We start from the raw sequence: 19,237 nt of genomic DNA on the forward strand, positions 1-19,237 counted from the left end.
AAGATATTGAGTTTGAGTTTAATATATATATTATATTTAATAAATATGTTAAGGTAGTTAATTTGATTTCAAATATTTTAAAAGTCAAAATCAAAATTGACCCGAAATCACCCTCCAAACCTACGTTGAAAATTTATACAAATTAAATTGCGTCAGTTCGATCGGTTTGGATAATTTTGCTTGAGCTTCCACTAATAAAATTAGAAAAAAATAAAGTTCCCACTCACATATACTTTTAAGTCCTAACATGCTTAATAAGAAAACACAATGCAAATATAAGAAAATATTAAAAGTGTTATTAACTCAAATTCTAGCTTACAAATGAGGGAGGATGATTCCTTGTTAGAAAAGGTTCTTTTGATCCAATAAATATGATTAATATAGGTGTATAGTTAAAATAAAAATTTCTATTTAGGCTCTTAAAATGAATTTTTTAATTTAAGTTCACTAAAGTTTCTAAAATTTTAAATTAGTAAATTTAAAGTTACACTTTAGTTTTCCTAAAATGATAAAAATCGATTTAAACTTTTAAAATTATAAAATATAGACTATTTAAATGGTAAAATTATATTTTACTATCATAAAAATTAAAATTTAATTTCAACCCTCCTAAAAAGAATTTCCACCTTCACCCCATGTTCAAAAGCATCTTGTTCTGAAATTGTTATACCTAACAAAATGATATTGTGCCTAATTAATGACTTAAAAGCATTTAGAGTCTCGAGTCCCTGTAATTTGCCTTTAATTAAAAATCAGTTTCAATTTTTTTTCCTTAGCTAAGCAACAAGGTAACGGGTAATTTACCAATAAAAGCCATTTTTTTTCAAAATTTACCGAAATGGGCCGATTTTTTTATTATTTACCGGAATGGGCCATTTTCCGCGAAATCGCGTCCACGTCAGCGCGATGTCAGGGTACGTGTCAGGACATCGCGTCCACGTCAGCGCAATTTGCTTACGTGAACACAAATCGCGCCTACGAGGACGCGATTTGCTGACATGGATGAACAGTTTATGTTTTTAAGCTTGGAAAACTTTGAAAGGCCATAACTTTTCGCTCGGTTGTCCGATTGAGACGATTTTTTTTTATTTCGAATAAATTTTCGAGATCTACGCGCTGACAAACAGCCGTAGGCAGTTTGCCGTAGTTTTTGTAGAAAAAGATCCTTTTTTGCCCCTAAATTTTGATTTTTTCGGTTTAAAATTGAATTTTGAAACATTCAAATCATTATTTTCCTTATTTGTTTGAAGTAAACACCGAATATTTTTTTACAGAATTGTCTTATATCATCCTGTCATAGGTATAAGTCAGCTCATTCCACTTTTGAGAAGTTCCCTAAAATTTTCCATTTTATTCAATTTAGTCCCTAAAACCTAAATAGTCATATTTTCAAATCTAAGCTTCGTTTTTCAATTCAAATTCAATTTCATCCTTCCATAACATTCAAATATTCTTAAATACAAAAATTTCATGCTAATTTTGAAATAATTACACTTTAGTCCCTATACTCGTAACTAACAAATTATACTTTACAAATTAGCCCCTATTCATCTCTAAGCAGTTTGTCAGCGTGTAGATCTCGAAAAGTTATTCAAAATAAAAAAAAATCGTCTCAATCAGACAACCGGGCCAAAAGTTATGGCCTTTCAAAGTTTTTCAAGCTAAAAACATAAAGCTGTTCATGTCACGTCGACAAATCGCGTCCTCTAGGGCGCGATTTCAATCACGTCGACAAGTCGCGCTGACGTGGACGCGATTCTGGCGCGTACGACGTCGTCGCCGACGTGGACGTGATTTCGCGGAAAATGGACCATTCCGGTAAATAATTAAATAGTTGGCCCATTTCGGTAAATTTTGAAAAAAAAGGGCTTTTATTGGTAAATTACCCCAAGGTAACGACTTCAAAAGTGCAAGTTTTTTTTTATTTGGGGTTTTAGCTTTTTAAGTTTATATTTGACTAAATAACTTGGTATTTAGGAATTATATTATATTTTGTTTTTTTAATTACTCTTTCATTTTTATAAATTTTTTTTCTTCTGATTTTGGGTTTTGGTTCTAGCCGGTTGGGGCATTTGGGCTTGGGATTTAATTTGAGTTTTGGTGTAAAATGAGTTATAGGATATTGAGTTTGAGTTTAGCATATATTATATTTAATAAGTATGTTAAGTCAGTTAACTCGATTTGAAAAATTTTGAAATTCAAAATCGAAACTGGCTAGAAATTACCATCCAAGCTTACATTGAAAATTTATACAAATAAAATCCAGTCGATTCCATCGGTTTAAACAATTTTACTCGAGTTTACACTAATAAAATTAGAGAAAATAAAGTTACACTCATGTATGCTTTTAAGTCCTAACAAGCACAATAAGAAAACATAATGCAAATATAAGAAAGTATTGAAAGTGTTATTAATTCAAAACAGAATGACGCTTTTGATCCAATAAATATGATTAATATAAATGTACAGTCAAGATCAAGTCTTTTTTATCCAATAAATATGATTAATATAAATGTACAGTCAAGATCAAGTCTTTTTTATCCAATAAATATGATTAATATAAGTGTATAATGATAATGGAAAATTTTCCATTTAGGTCCCTTTAAAATTTTCATTTAAGCCCTTCAAAGTTTTTAAAATTTAAATTTAATAAATATAAAATTGTACTTTGGCCCCTAAAATCATAAATTTTGATTTAATCCTTTAAAAATTATAAAGATATAGGCTATTCAAATGGTGGAACTACATTTTTACTATCGTGAAAATTAAAATTTAATTTCGCCCTCCTAAAAAATTTTTTACTCAAAAACATTTTTTAACTAAAAAACTTGGTATTTAGGAATTATATTTTATTTTTTAATTACTCTTTCATTTCTATAAAAAAAATCTGGTTTTAGATTTTGGTTCTAGCCGGTTGGGGCATTTGGGCTTAGGATTTAATTTGAGTTTTGGTGTAGAATGAGTTATAGGATATTGAGTTTGAGTTTAACATATATTATATATAATAAGTATGTTAAGTCAGTTAATTCGATTTTAAAAATTTTGAAATTCAAAATCTAAACCGGTTAGAAACTACCATCCAAGTTTATATTGAAATTTATACAAATAAAATTGCGTCGGTTCGATCGGTTTGGACAATTTTATTCGAGTTTACACTAATAAAATTAGAGAAAATAAAGTTTACACTCACATATACTTTTAAATCCTAACAAGCACGATAAGAAAACATAATGCAAATATAAGAAAAATATTAAAAGTGTTATTAATTCAAATTAGGGGTGATGCCTTATTTATAGGAAAAGACACTTTTGATCCAATGAATATGATTAATATAAACGTACGGTCAAGATCAAGTATTTTTATCCAATAAATATGATTAATATAAGTATGCAATGATAAGGAAAATTTTCTATTTAGGTCCATTTAAAATTTTCATTTAAGTCTTTTAAAGTTTTAAATTTTAAAATTAATAAATATCCTTAAAAATGATAAAATTTGATTTAATTCTTTAAAAATTATAAAGATATAAACTATTCAAATGATTAAATTACATTTTACTATCATAAAATTAAAATTTAACTTCAGCCCTCCTAAAATAATTTTCTTACCCAAACATTTTGTTAAAAGAAATGATATTGTGCCTAATTAACATGACTTAAAAGGCATTTGGAGTCCCGAGTCCCTATAATTTGCCTTTAATTGAAAATCAACTTCAATTTTTTTTTCCTTGGCTAATTTCCATTGTTTTGTGCGCAAGGTGGTGGTGTAATCTGTCTTTAATGCACATGGGTGGAGGCCCAATCATTGTTAATGAAATACGAAAAAGTGACTATTTTGTAATTATTTCAAAATTTAATAATTATGGTAATGGTTTAATTTTGTTGAATTGGCCCAAATTTTAATTTTTATCTTTTAAGTATGGAGTAATAAGCTAGTAGACTCTTTTAAGCTTATAGGGTTAAGTAGATTTGAGGGCTTAAAAAGATTTGATTTGGGCTACTCAATTCAACTACATGATATTGTGCTTAATTATATTTTATTTTAAGGTATTAATTATGTCTATTTTAGTTTTTCATACTGTTTTATAATTTATGTTTGAAGTTTCCGACTCCTCCTTCTAACAATGCTACTTCTAAATATTAAACTTGCATTCTCTCTTTGTGTAATGAATTTTGTCATTACACTTAATGTTTGTTGATTATTTATATTTTTATTTATTAGTGAATTCTCAATCGACCTTTTATTGAAAAGTATTTATTATCTAATCAAATACATATTTTATTTAATAACAAAATTAGCTCTTAATGGTTACCCATTTTATTAATTTAATTATGTTACACATTATACCAATTTACACTCATATTTTATCAATTGAAATTAATTTTAAAAGTCACGTACTCATTTCATTTTCATTTCCATTTTCATTTTTTGAAACCTACATTCATTTCCAAATGATTCTATTTATCCATTTCGGAGAAAACCATAATCATTTCTGAATGTTTCCCATTTCCCTTTTTCTATTCATTTCGTTCATTTCTATTCAACATGCAATTCATTTATGGTTTCAGCGAGCTAGTGGAGGGACCGATTAGACATGTAATTGAGGCTCAAGTGATTTATAATTAAGTTTCGACTTTTCGCCTATTAATTTTAAACTCATTTAGTGACGAAGACATTCCACTATAGTATCGTGACTGAGCTCTCCCCAACGACATACCATTACGAAAGCAAATACTCAGTGCTCGTCCAATGACCTTGTTATAACTATGTTACCCTCATAGGATATCTTTGATCTCTTTGGGATAATATCCACTCTCCCAATATGATCTTATTTTATCTCATGGTAATCGTTACATCTTCCTTCATGAAAAGCCAATCACTATCAAATAGTGATCAAGTCATCCATCACAAAAACGGATGACTCGTAGGCACATTTGCTTTTCATCAACCATGTAATGCCAATGAGAGGACATCATTTACCATGTTTTGGGCTATGAATTCCACTGTTGTGAATGATGCTACATACTGCAGAATTCATACACCTAACGCACCAGTTTTCGTTTCTTTATCTATTTGAACTTGGGTTTTTACTTACATCAAAGTGTACGAGTCGCGCATACATAGTCCACCTTCTACTCAGAATTTAGGTATACCACACTATAAATGTCATAAGTGAATAAATCCATAAACAGATTTAGAATCTATTCTGCTTGAGTTGTAACAGCCCGTTTTTTAGTGGTGTCGAAAATAGTAGTTTCAGGACCACAAATCTGATGAGTAAGTTCGTATAATTGGTATTTAAATTATATAAGTCAATAATAATTTTTATATTAAATTTTGATTTGATGAATTGAACTAATTGAATTAAAAGTTAGTATAAGTGGTTCAGTTCAAAAGTCAAGTGGTTATTGAAAACGAGGTATTAGGACCCCATTTCCATAATTTAGGGTCGTAAATATTTTCATTAAATATTTACAGAGTCGTATTATAGGTGAATTGAAGTTTGGTCCGGTAATTTTGACGCTTGATTGCTTAATTTAGGCAAAAGGACTAAATTGTAAAAGAGGTAAAAGTTAATTACTATAGATTAAAATTAGTAAAGGGACCAAGATAGAAATTAGACCATGGTAATTAGTAAAGGGACCAAAATGAATTAGATCAAGAATTTCGCTGCAAACTTAAATGTTTTGAAAGTGTAAGTAAGTAAAAATATCATCAAACAAATTGAATTTTTACTTAGCATGAGATAGCGTTATCTTTACAAGTCAAATGAATTATGGGTTTTCAAAGGCCGGATTTAGAGTGTTACATAAAATCATACAAATATACAAAATGATTTTAGTGCAAATATTCAAATAGAAAGCCCAAGGAAGAGTAACATCCAAATTTTTAAAATAAATTTTATTTAGATTTGAGTTTAATTATATAATGTTCATGTATTTTGGGTTGGTGTATATTTTATTATATTTTAGGGTTTGATGTTTAATAATTGAGTATTGTATATATTTGGGTCTAAGTCTTAGTATAACATATTTGAATTTTTGTTTAGCTTTCAAATCATTTCACCCATCAACTGGATCATTCATAAGATTATACACATCAAGGCACATGTAATTCAGACTACACCCGCAGCTTTGAAATGTTAATTAATCAATAAGAAATTGCAACTGTAAATTGGAAAGAGCTAAGACAATTCACTATGGGAATTTTAGAACAAAATTTGGGGTGCATAGCACATAACTTCACAAAAATTTATCACTTATAACTGTCAATTAAACGCATGCACAAGTGCATAATTACCATCAGGCTTCCACATGTCTGCGAATCTTTTTCTTTAGTTTGTCCTGCTCCCGGTATCTCTCTTGCCTTTCTTCTCTCCGACGCTTTCTCAACACCTGTTCATCCTTTGCTCTCTGTGCCTCTACTTCTTTCCGTTTTTGCTCCTCCTTGAGCTTCCGCTTCTTCATCTGCAAATTTAAAGTTATTTTTTCATTAAAAAGCTTCCACTAGCAAAACGCTTTAGCTCGTCAAGGGATGGAAATATAAATATCACACACGGACCTTGTCATTTCTAATCAACTGAAGGTGTTGAACAAGAGCGTGAACTTTCCGTTCATGAGGCTCCATGACAACAGCTCTTCTATCTTCAAGAAGTGGTCGTTTCCGGTGTGGTATATTCTTGGGCTTCGATTCAAACGGGAGATCAGCTTGTAACGCCTTAGGGATCACAAGGGTATTGAATTTCCTTGCCTTTCTCTCAATTGGCTGTAAACATGCACAATAAGAACAGTAAACGTAACAGAAATAGGGATATAGTAGGAACTCATATTAAAACAGAAATAGCATTCATAAATCCAAATAAAGACGACCTTGTAGAAGGAATCCTTGTTAACAGGAATAGAAAGATTGTGTTCTCTCCTCAATTCTGCGACAGTTTTCATTCCTAGCCAGGTCTTCTGACGAGGTTGCAACGAAGTAGTTAATGGATTATAGAACTGAGGAACTTCAACTTGAGTCCATGCACGCAAAAAGACAATGTCACTCATCAAAATTCGATCCTCAAAGGTGCACCTTGCAATTCCTTCCCTAGCTTGCCCTCCCTTCTTTTTGGGTTGATTACCAATCTCTTCCTTTGCTGCCTGAGGAATATAAAATGCCATTAGCTTTTAACTGCTATCTCTTTATGCAGGACATGGATTTATTTGGGTTGTGTTAAGATAGCAGATAATGCTTTAATTACGTCATACCAAAGCAAGATCCTAAGAAGGATTCTTAGGCATGGATATTCTCCACGTTTTACCACTCATCTTTAGAGCAGTCACTATCAGAGAAGACTGGTTCTCAAAAGTAAATGCCATTGGCAGAATCTAAGATAAATAGTCATACAAATCTCAAGATTCTCAAGTCTATATGAACAAAGCATACCTTTTTCACCTGCCCACGGATCCCACTCACAGTTCGAATTGCTGCACCCTCAAACCGAGCTACTTCAAGATCTGAAGTAAACATATCCTTGATGAGGGCTGTTTTCTTGAATATTTTACAGGGGTATCCAACTAGCTTGATTTTTTTCACTATCCGCGCTGCATGGTTGAACTCAAGTACGTATGCTGTTGCTATGATGCGAAATGCCGCCTGTTATGCCAAATAAAAACTGATTAGTGAGTAGTATAAGAAACAGAAAGGAACAATGGAGTGAAAAACAGAACAAAGCAATAAGGGTTTGGAGTCATTCAGGCAACTCCAAGGGGTCAAATTGAAACTCACTCCAAATATACACTGTAAATAGTAGATCTAATAACCCTCTGAAAATAACAAATTGGATAGTTTCGAACATTCAATTTTTTACCATCCATTTCCAACCCTAGATTAATAATTCACACAACTTTAATATCAGAAAGGTTGTTTCTTACAAAGACTAAACATGTACAATTCATTGACTATCAAACTACAGAAGTTCGACAGTACTAGAGGATTGCATTAGATTAGTTAATATCAGGAATGCAATAGCCAAGAATTTTATATACAGCTTCACCTGTGACTTTGGAACAGAAAGCAGCACGGTCAAGGTTGAGTTGCTGGCCTAGTGAAGCGATCAGTTTTGATCTTATAGATGACATTTTGAGGGATCTTGGGCTCCAATCCAAAGCAAGATATGGCAAGGATCATAACTAATAGGATTAAAAACTAGTTCAAGGCTTCAAAAGGGCTTTTCTTGGGCTTCATGCATAACTACAAAAAAGTTTTACCACTTAAACCTCTCATTGTATTAGAGGCCACATCTAATTTAGTAAAAGAAGAATATTTAATTCTCTGTATAACAATGATCCACCAGAACCAATAAATAACTGGGTGGTGATGTAGGCTTTAATTTCCGATGGTTTCAGGTCACCATTTTACCGGCACATCAACAATATTTAAATATTCACCAAACCCAGTTACATATTATATCTTTTTGCTTAAGTTTTAAAAGTACGAAGATTAAATTGGCTATGTTTTTAGGAGAGGGACTAAACTGCCAGACGGTACTGTGAAGACTTCCCAGATTCTTGACTATCTTATCACTCACCACCATCCTCACTTGTTCCATATTTTATAAGGATCATAACATGAAAAGTACATAAAATTGAGCAAAGTGACCTGATTGTTAGATAAATTCTGAACAGCAAGCACTCCAGTCTTGGGTGGAGCAAGAGGGCCCCAAAACATAGCAAGGCAATGCATATGTTCTGGAGTATACTTGAGCATGCGATGTCTTCCATTTTGGTCCTCAATGGCATAAACAGGCGTGGTCTGGTAACGCCTCCATCCAATTGAAACAATTATTGGATCTCTAGTCTTCAGCACTTTCTTGTGCCATCTGTGTCGTTTTAGCCTCGTCTGGAGGAAAAAGGAAACCTCTTAGATCATGTATGTTTTACAACAAGATAGAATACAAACACCATACGAATCACAATAGAGACACTATGCACCGGAATGTAGCATAGATTACCAAATTGTTATACTAAATATACCCTGTCTAAATCTCATCAAATTTTATTTCACAACCTTCCTATAGTTTAGATCTATATTTACTTGTTCAATAATGTTTTAGCTCTGAACTCTACTACCAAAACTATTACCAATTGTTAAGATCCAATTTAAAATCACTTGACAATAGGGTTAGAGACAGAACCAGAACATGGGGCCACTGTAAACTCAAGATAGAACCAGTAAGGGATAACACCACTTAAACGTTAGAACTCCAAATCACATTAAACCCAGTATCATTAAGTGAAAGAATTGAATATATTACATGGAAAATAAATAATTTTTACAAACAAGAGAGGTCTAATACAGTGCTAAACATTCAACCTAAAACTAATTAACAATAAGTGGAAAAGTTGTACTCCAAAATTCTAAATTTAACTGATGTGAGATAACACCAATGCTCTAGCTCTTATGAATTTCATTGTTTTATCACACGTGTATATGAACGGAAGCTAGGTTGGTTAATTACATATGCAACTCTCTAGTTTTTTGTATTTTTCACATAGAAAACAAATAGATTCCTGAACTTTTTTAAACAAGTAATAACATTTGAATCAAGAAGTAGCTTTTAACTGATTCAGTGTTCCACATTTTTCGATTTTGGAAACTTATTTATTCTGAATTCATATAATTTATGGTTCAGATATTTACTACAGATATAAGAGCCGTTCTTCAACAAGAAGCACTAATCCTTCGATAAGGCAAACAATCATGAAACAGCACTAGATACTATAATTTCTCCAAAAATCCATTGTAGTAAGTCAAACTCACAAAGTGAAGATATTTAAAATTCCTGAAGACAGTGGTTCAACTAAAATAGTGGAAGAAGCCACAAATTAACATGAGAGATGATATATAACATTTATCCTACATGACGCTAGAACTACAGATTAAGTAAAAATATCTTCCAATCCTTAAAGCGAAAAAGGGGGCACCCATGGGTAGATAAAAACTAGAAAACAGTGCAACATATAGACAGGAGAAAGACTATCATTCAGCAGTACAATAGCACAATATTAATAATCTTAAGTGTCTTCTAACCTGCATGTATCCAACATTTTCCTCACCGAGACCAATTCCTCCAACCAAAATGGGATGACAGGGATCAAAATACTCTATCATCTCAAAAGGAACATCGTGAACTTCTAGCCTTAGATACATTCCTGTTCGGAATCCCTCAATTTCCAATCGGGTAGTCTCATCAAGATCCTCGAGTTCTGCTATATTAATTTGTTTCTGGAGTTCAATCTCTTCTTTCAACTGGAAGAATGAGAAAGATTTAGAGCTTAAACCTAAAAGTTAGATTATAGATCCATCAATAGAAATGCATAGTTACCTTGTCATAATACCCACTGTCATTCGCTTGACTGTGGTGAAACTTTCCCCCATTTTGTACATCAGTTTCCTCTTCCGGTGATTCGGATCCATCATAAGTAATAAAAGTTAAGGTTGCAAAAGCAAGACAGTTTCCCATATATACATCTTACTTAACAGAAATCAAAACTGAACTTTCATTGAGAGAATAAGAATCATGCAGTCCGGAAAAAGGCACAAGTGCGAGCAACAATCTTGAGCATGGATGAGAAAATACAGACAGCAATAGCAGGAGTGCGTATCACATTCAAACCCCCACCCCCTGCCATTAATACAATTTACCAATATAAACAGGAAGAGATGGATCCAAGCAGGCAGAAAATAAGAATATAAATGGCTACATTCAAAGTAGTTTAACTAATAAAAGGATATTGAGCATCAAATTTTGCACGGAGAGCTAGCTTTTTTAACCTCCGCTCCTCAATTGCATCATCTTCCTTTTGGATTCCACCATTACTAGAATCATCTTTCTGATGACTCTGCTTCTCACCAGTTTCTAAATCTTCAAAGTCACCATCCATATCATCTTCTTCAGTTTTAGCTTCTAACATTTGATTTCTGAGGGCACCTTTAGACCAATCACCAGTGACAAAACGATCACGAATACTCTCATATACTTCTTCCTCTTTCCAGTTCTTAAGTTCTGAAAATTTAGTGGATTTTGAACAGTCCTCAGTGTTGATGTTCCCACCATCTAATCCTTCAATCGAATTCTACAGTAATACAAAATAATATTAGAGTTGATAAAATATAAACAAATAAAATTATCAACAAGATGGCACACTGAAGCATCCATACATGCAAACTTTTGAAATTATAAATCAGTCATGCCTACACGGAGGACACACCTTTGCCCTTTGCCCTTTGGGCTTAAAAAATTCATCTTCATCACTCTCTTCATTCTCACTGTCGTCCTTCACTTCATTAGCAGAAGTGTTTGATGTTGATGCAGATTTCCCATATACAAGCTGCATCAGGTTTATATTCTGTTTTTTAGAGGCCCTTTCCACAAGTGATGCTCTCCACTTTGATATGTTTCCCATGCCATCTTCTAGAAGGACAATGTTAAAATTGCAATTAAAAGCAAAACAAGAACTTGGAGAAAAATATCTAACATGATAATTAACCACTTCTGAAATTAAACCGCTAGAGACACTATCTAGAGACGTCCAATGCTGGGCCCTATCACTCTGACATTTGAAAAGCTAAGTGTGAGCCAGAAAAACAATTTATATTTTTTTAATCAAAATTCAACAATTCAGTTATTTACAACTAAAACAATTTCAGGCCCAGCAACGCTTGAAATATAAATTTAAGCTGAAGTCTGGCTTTAGCAGACTAAGATTATGAGCCCAGCACTGAGTGTATGTGCCTACCCTTGGACAGCTATGCTATTATGTAGCCAAAATTCATTATATTGCTTTATAAAGCATAATTTCTACAAGCATAGCCTATGGCATAACGTCTATTAGTGGAGAAGTATTACACATGTACAATAGAATATAATATATGAACAGTACCCTCAGACTTCAGATCCTCTTCATCACCATCGGAAAACTCTGAACCTGAACATGACTCGTTATCTTCATTGCTTCTGTCATTTTCACCTTCATCGTTGTCATCGTCGTCATCATCATCATCTTCATCACCTTCATTCTCTTCATCTGTACTCTGCAAGGAAGTTAGTGTAAGAAAAAGGGTTTTCCCAACAATACAACCTCAACAATGCATTGGATAGAAGGAAAGGATATGATTTCATGACTCTTCCACCTACCTGCTGTGGAACAAAACTATAGTTCTTCAAATACAAGCAAAAAGAATAATCACTAAATACCTTGAGATTACTATGATCAACACCGTCTCCAAAGATTGCTTTTCTCCTTTTCCTACCATTGTGAAACTCAAATTGTTCCTTAACTCGACCCAGCCGCTCTGACGCATCTGCATTTCCTTCTTCAAAATTCCTACCTTCACTTTTCAGCATTGCAACTTCTGGAACACCTTCATCTTGATCTGAAGACTCTGAACTATCCAGATCAAACTCACTTTCATCTTCTTCTCCATTAGACTGGTATTGCTTCAAAGGCTCTATATCACGAATTAGCTTTGGTGCTTCATCAGAATCCCTGTTGTGATCTTCAGCTTCCAATGAGCTATTAGGATTCTGACTAAAAAGGGAAATTTTACTCTTTTCCAACTTCTCATCAATTGGGTTCTTTATAGTCTGAAGTGATTTCACCAGGGCCTCACCAACATCTCGTTTATTTCCTATGACGACAAAAAGGAATGGTTGAGATATTATCTAAAGATACCTTCAACAATAGGGCAAAAATTATGAGAAAATGGAAGAGATTAAAAACCTTTATTTGTAGTTCCCCCCATTTCATCAACTTTAGAATACTGAACAAAGTGGTCATTAATGTTTATGTAGACGGCATCTTTGTCATACAAGAGATCCCCAAGTCCAGACATGGGGGCATAAAAAAGTTTTTCTTTGTCACGGAGTCCCTTCTTTTTTGCAGCTGATGGTAAAGGGCAAGGATCAGATAGGCCTGTAACGCCAGCCAAGCTAAAGTCTCCAACACCGGCAATATGGATCTGATCACAGATTGTATATGAAACTTAGGTGCAATAAAACTTAAGTCATTTCCCAGATTGGATAACAATAAAAAGAATTAATTGAAGAAGAAAAAGATCTGTTATCCATATTGAAAGTGAAATCCTAACAAGTAAAGATGATATTTATAACTTTGTTTCCATGTAGAAAGTCAAGTTCAATTTTATTGATAAAAACGCAAGTCGTGAACACTGGTACTAAATGGAACAAATAAATGAAAACAAGCATGTAACACCAGCCATACAGAATGCTTGCAAGAACCAAATCCATCCTAAGAGCTTTCACCCCGGTGTACTCAGAACTTTAGCACTATTTAAAGATTGCAAATATCAGATGCCAGTGTTTGGATAATTATTCACCTGAATTAGATTTCACCCTAAAATACAAATCAAATTCATAAATCAACATACCAGTTGTGGTGGATATATAATAAAGAAAATACTGAATTTCACCCCAATAAGTTGACATGACATGTAACTCACAGAATAGAACAAAGAAATAAGGAACAGAACAACAAATTAGCAAACACTAATTAACATGAGCATAGTAGAAGCACAAGGTCATATCATTAACTAAAGAAATGGGCTTGGAAAAAATTATCCAAAAGAAAATATATGGATTGACAGGTTATTATCAAGGTAGAGACATCCCTAGTGAACCAATCTTGGGACTAAACATGATTCACTCTTTTAAACATTAAGATCATCAACTACAGTGAGGATGCTTCCATCCATGGGAAACTTGACACTGATACGATATGAGGCTACCACAACCAAGTTAGCGAGGAGCCAAGGTTATTCTAGCAATATCACAAGCTAAGAAACCATATGATTCTTGTAAAAGAAAAAAGGTAAAGGCTGGAGCACGTGCAACCTCAAGTTCTAGGGCATAATGGCAATGGATGAGGCCATCTTTTATGGCAACTATATAGCCTTACTGAAAAAATATGGCAGAATCTTCACTGGTAAAATCTTTTAAATCTTTAAAAATACCCAACAGTTTAACATGCAGCATAGCAATGATTGTTAGAAAGGAATCAAAGGGCATACCTTAGTTCCCTTTTTCAAATTACAACCTCGCAGATAACCGTAAAGCGTAACATTCCTATCACATTTACTGTTCATTTGCATTCTCTCAGGGGGAGTAACATCTTCAAAACGGTCAACCAAGATATACGGATGAGAAGTCCTCCATGATAAAGGAGGGAACTTCATAACAGATATAAATCTTGCAAGATTGTGAACTTCTCGCTTGGGATACCTGTTAGATAAGAGGGAGAAGCAACAATAAATCTCACAATTTAACTTATTAAAGTACACTGCCACGGAATTTCACAGTTGAGCGTAGTCAAAATAGAATCTTAGGTGGGATGCTTACTTCCCGTGAATGAGACCAGATAAATAAAACAATTTAGCTCCATCATATATTTCTGTCCAGAAACGGTGTTTGAGACGCTGTTTTGTTTTCTTTAGTTTCTTTACGTCCTTAAACTTATCAAGGTGAGTAAGAACTCCCATCACCTTTGGAAAACCATGAACTTGCAATATGTTAAGGAATTCAAATGTTTCCTACAAAATACCAAAAAGCATCTAAAACATTAAAAACTCTCACTAAATGGAACTTGACATTCAAAGAGAAGATTTATAAAAATAATAATTTTCAAAGAAGCAGATTGCCATCTTCTAAAAGTAAAAGCTATGGAAAGCATAACAAAAATATTCAGTATCTCACCATTTCAAAGCCGTAACTTCCATCAATTAGAAGCAATGCTAGGTCAGCAAACTTTGCAGCATCAATCATACCATTGATATCATTTGGACACTCAACAAACTGCAAGCGCCGTTGCTTGCCTAACAAGTTCAATGAATCCCACATCAGACAACGGAGCCTCAACTCCACTACTTTTCTAAACAAGATAAGTACATATAAACAACTACTAAAATTTAGGGAGACATCAACCTGATACTATGGTTATTGGTCCTCGAACATCAGGTAAATTATGCTTTGTGTAATGCTTTACGAGAGTCTTGATTAAAAGAGACTTTCCAACCTGCAACGAGTAAAACGTTCAACAATAGTTAACCAATATAATCATGGAAAAAGACTTCTAGATGTTACCACATAGAGTTAATTGTACACACCCAGACAGACAGATAGACAAATTACTAAGTCGGTAAAAATCTGAAACTAAGCATCAAATGGCATTTGGAACAAACAATTTCCAAGGTTTTCTAGGCTGCAGTTCTATCTTCAAGATTTCTCTACTCGATAACGTCAAACATAAATAATTCCGAAGTCAGCACTTTAAAATCTACATTAGTCTGTTATTTCTTGCAAATTACATCAATATTGATACGAAATTCTTCCCTCCCCCTCTTTTCTCTATTCAAAGGTTTCTTCACCCTTTCTTTATAACACATATTACAAGGCAAACATATGCTATCCTTAACATCAAAGCTCCTCACAGAACTATGAAATAGTGAAATCTCAAATGAGGAAATTAGGACATCCTCAAATTAAAATTTCAATCCAATATTAGGCTAAACAGCACCGTTTCTCCTTCAGCAACAGCTCTCAATAAAGTATATATATTTCATTGGTCCAGGATGTTAGAAAAGGACTTTATATTTCCTTATAATTTTCTTTTACACTCAACGTAACAGGCAGATCTGATTCAAATGGAACCACCTCTTTTTTAACCTAGTTCTCATGGTGACAAACCAATTTAGACATCCTAAAAGGACAATTAAATTAAAAAACTCCTCTGTTCCAAACAAGATAATATCAATTACTTTGGTTCCAAAATATAACAAAAAAATAGAGAATAATCGTGGAATTAAGAAATTTACCTGAGGAGGCCCCTGCACCACGACCACAAATGGAGGCAGCTCGCCATAAGAGCGATCGATAACAGGAAGATGAAGCCTACGTTGTTCTTTTTCAACGGCACGCGATTGCAAACGCTTCGCTTTTGCATTGGAACGAAAAGCAAATGCCTAATATATACAACGAAAGATTAATTTAAAAGGCCGAAATTAGCTAAAGCCGAACAGCAAATTAATAGCAAGTAAAAAGGAGTAAAACAATGGAACCTTAGGATTTTGCTGCTTCTGGTCGGAGTTTTGATCCTTGTTTTTGGCTTTGGTTTTCTTTTTTGCAGAGGCACCCGAGTGGCGAGAGCGGTGAGCCTTGTGAGACTGCCCATCAGCGCCACTATCCATGGCCATGGCAGCTTCTTGGCGAATAGAAAGGGAACTGGCAGAAATATGTTTGTTACTACTAATTGTGGCTACCAATTGCAAAACAAGTAGAGACTCAAGTAAGACGGCACGGGAAAATCCCCTCGTAACAGTGTCGTACTGGTGCTCGACACGGACACGCCGCCGACACGGCCGGATACGTCCCGGACACACCTTGAAGAGTGTCAAAAAAGGACACTCCCGACTTTACTTTGGCCTGAATCAGAAACGGAAAAAAACCCATATACAAGAATAGAACTTTGGTAAACAGATAAAAAGAACTTTAACATTTAATCGTGATAATTTATGGGATTTTTAACATACCTGTCTTCTTTGGAGTCGATTTGCTTATATGAAGATGATGATGCTGGGGCTTTTTTTTTGCAGAGAATGAAATACAACCGTGGCAACCAGTTGCAGAACAAGTAAAGACTAAGTGGGACGGCACTAGCAAGGAGATAAAGTTCAAGAGGAGAGGGCAAGGTTACCTAAGGGGTATTGTGTTAGGAAGTTAGGTTTTAGTTAATATATTTATCTATTTGTATGTAGTTGGTACCTTTTTCTTTTAGGTTAAACTATAAAAATAGTCATTTTTGTTTGTCTCAAATTACATTTTAGTCATTTATGCTTGAAACGTTACGTTTTAGTCACTTATGTTATTGTTTTGTTACGAAGTGGTCACTCTACCGTTAAGCTCCGTTACCTCCCTAACAATGATCCTACGTGACAGTCCAAATAGGTTTTAATAAATTCAATTTAGACTACCACATAGGACATCCAAGTTAGCATTTAGAACTCATTTGGACTGCCACGTAAAACTATCATTAGGGAAGTAACGGAGTTTAACGATGAAGTGATCACTTCGTAACAAAATAATAACGTAAGTGACTAAAACATAACATTTCAAACATAAATGACTAAAATGTATATGAGACAAATAAAAGTGACTATTTTTAAATTTACCCTTTCTTTTACCTAGTTGATACTTGAAATTGTATTATCTCACTCAAATAGGTACTTTCATATTAACAGCATTAATTTATGCTAACATGACATTGTTAACTAATCAAATTGTGACACACGGCAACCTTTTAATATGATACATGTCATCCATAAATTAAAAATCATTAAAAGTATATAAGTTAAATAAAATATAATTTGTTTTTCACATCAATAATGAACTTGGACAAATTATTTGTCTAAATTCATTCTAGATGTATTTTTAGTAAGTTTATATTTTTTATTTTTATAAAATATTAGTTTTTATGTTATTATTTTGAAAAGTATGTAAAATATAAAATTATAAAATATATAAAAGTCTATAATATTTTGAAAAATATATAAATTTCAAATTAATAAAAATGAAATATATAAATATATTAAAGAACTAAAATTTTATAAGTTTATAAAAATATATAAATACATGAAAGAACTAAAAGACACGTCTAAAACTAGATAAATAGTTGTTCAGATGCATTTAAATATGGATAACCATATGCCTAAGTTTATTCTTGAAGCAAAAACTTTTTAATTTCAAAATAATAATAATTTGATATTTTATAAATAAAAAAACATGTAAACTTGCTAAAAATACATCTAGAATGAATTTGGAAAAATGGGTTTATTAATTTATATATTTTTAAATATTTTTATTTATTTATTTTATATTTGACATACGACATACTGAGAGGCTACCACGTGTCATCACTAGATCGACTATCAGTGTCACGTAAGCATAAACTAATGATATTAGTGTGGAAGTATCAACTTAGGTGATGAAATATAAGTTTAAGTACCAACTAGGTATAATAAACAAATTCAGGGGCAAAATATATATTACCTCTATAATTTTTAATTTTTGATGTTTATATAATTTTAATATTTTATTATTTTTATTTAGTTTGGGTTTTAATAAAGTTTAATTTGGGTTTTGGCTTAGGTTTAGTTGGTATTACTAACCTAATAGGTTTGGGTTTATATATAAATATATAATCATATTTAATATATGTAAAGACGATTAATTTGATTTAAATATTTTTGGATTTCAAAATCGAATTTGAATTGAAAACATCAAATTGATCAATTATCTGATCCAAACTTAAATCAAACAAAAAACCAGAATTAGTTCAATTTAATCGGTTTCCATTAATTTTTACAAATACTTAGGGTGAGTTTGGATGGGCGATTGGGTGCGGTGCGGTGCGTTTAGCTTACTCTTTGTCTCACGCTACAGTATCGCTACAGTATCTAATCTCACCGCCACCGCTATTTTTACACTAACCGCAAGTAAACACACCGCCCATCCAAACCCATCCTTAAATTCAACTTTTCAAACCAATCCAAAAAGGAAAAAAAATTCTAAAAAAAAAATAGAAATAATCCAAGTAGAACTACAAACTAAATTAACAAGCTTTTAATTTATCCAAGTTCTTACTCTTCTTTTCACCCTTAACAAAAATTCTGTACCTATTTAATAAATTCTCAATTTATGATTCAACTTCAGTTTCGAACGATTCGCTCCAAAATCATTTTTAACTCGTGTCTAAACCACTACATTGATCTAATTCAAACAACATCAAATCTTATAAATAAACTCAAAAACAAATGTGTTTAAGAATAAAATCAAAATGAAATTGACTCGAAATTAAACATAATTATTTTAATATATCATTTAAACATACAGTTTATAATCTATAGTTAAAAGAATTGAATTTTCAGATTAAATAAAAATTATCAATACATATCTTAAAAACCGACTACGAATAACTTAAATGTATCATTTAAGATGCTCATGGACAAATTGAGATTAGACAAGCCGATGTATACTAGTCCAAGCTTAACTCAATTTGAAATATGGGCCTCAAATGTTATCCGAATCCATTTAAGTTTGCCTATTATTTAATATGATTATTTTATTTAATAAATAATAATTATATATTTTTTATTATGGTTATATGTTTTTTCCTCTTTTATTAAG

The 19,237-nt window shown here is 32.6% G+C and overlaps 1 protein-coding gene across 3 annotated transcripts; it reads right to left on the minus strand.

Annotated features, from left to right (window-relative positions):
- Positions 1–6,133: 6,133 nt before the first annotated feature.
- LOC105776989 (uncharacterized) lies at positions 6,134–16,765 on the minus strand. Of its 3 annotated transcripts, none has more exons than XM_052621940.1 (19): positions 16,585–16,765; positions 16,114–16,276; positions 15,871–16,017; positions 14,981–15,071; positions 14,753–14,871; positions 14,399–14,589; positions 14,071–14,281; positions 12,765–13,002; positions 12,239–12,672; positions 11,925–12,075; positions 11,253–11,455; positions 10,777–11,117; positions 10,367–10,463; positions 10,072–10,290; positions 8,641–8,880; positions 7,426–7,635; positions 6,870–7,139; positions 6,562–6,765; positions 6,134–6,467 (listed from the first exon to the last, which is right to left on the minus strand). In XM_052621940.1, exons 2-19 carry the CDS (start codon positions 16,246–16,248, stop codon positions 6,303–6,305), a joined length of 3,666 nt encoding a protein of 1,221 aa, XP_052477900.1. In that variant the 5' UTR covers positions 16,249–16,276; positions 16,585–16,765; the 3' UTR covers positions 6,134–6,302. The 3 variants fall into 3 exon arrangements, with proteins under 3 accessions (XP_052477900.1, XP_052477901.1, XP_052477899.1); XM_052621941.1 differs by having other exon boundaries at positions 11,253–11,452; positions 16,114–16,477; XM_052621939.1 differs by having other exon boundaries at positions 16,114–16,477.
- Positions 16,766–19,237: the final 2,472 nt, after the last annotated feature.

The sequence above is a fragment of the Gossypium raimondii genome, chromosome 10, assembly GCF_025698545.1.
Source record: "Gossypium raimondii isolate GPD5lz chromosome 10, ASM2569854v1, whole genome shotgun sequence".
Taxonomy (NCBI): domain Eukaryota; kingdom Viridiplantae; phylum Streptophyta; class Magnoliopsida; order Malvales; family Malvaceae; genus Gossypium; species Gossypium raimondii.

Excerpts from the sequence above, each read along its gene's own strand:
- LOC105776989 (XM_052621940.1), bottom strand. The coding sequence starts at position 16,248 with ATGGCCATGGATAGTGGCGCTGATGGGCAGTCTCACAAGGCTCACCGC. Across the intron at positions 14,282-14,398 it reads TCTGGTCTCATTCACGGGAA|GTATCCCAAGCGAGAAGTTC; the intron begins GTAAGCATCCCA and ends CTTATCTAACAG. Across the intron at positions 12,076-12,238 it reads TTGATCATAGTAATCTCAAG|AGTACAGATGAAGAGAATGA; the intron begins GTATTTAGTGAT and ends ACTTCCTTGCAG.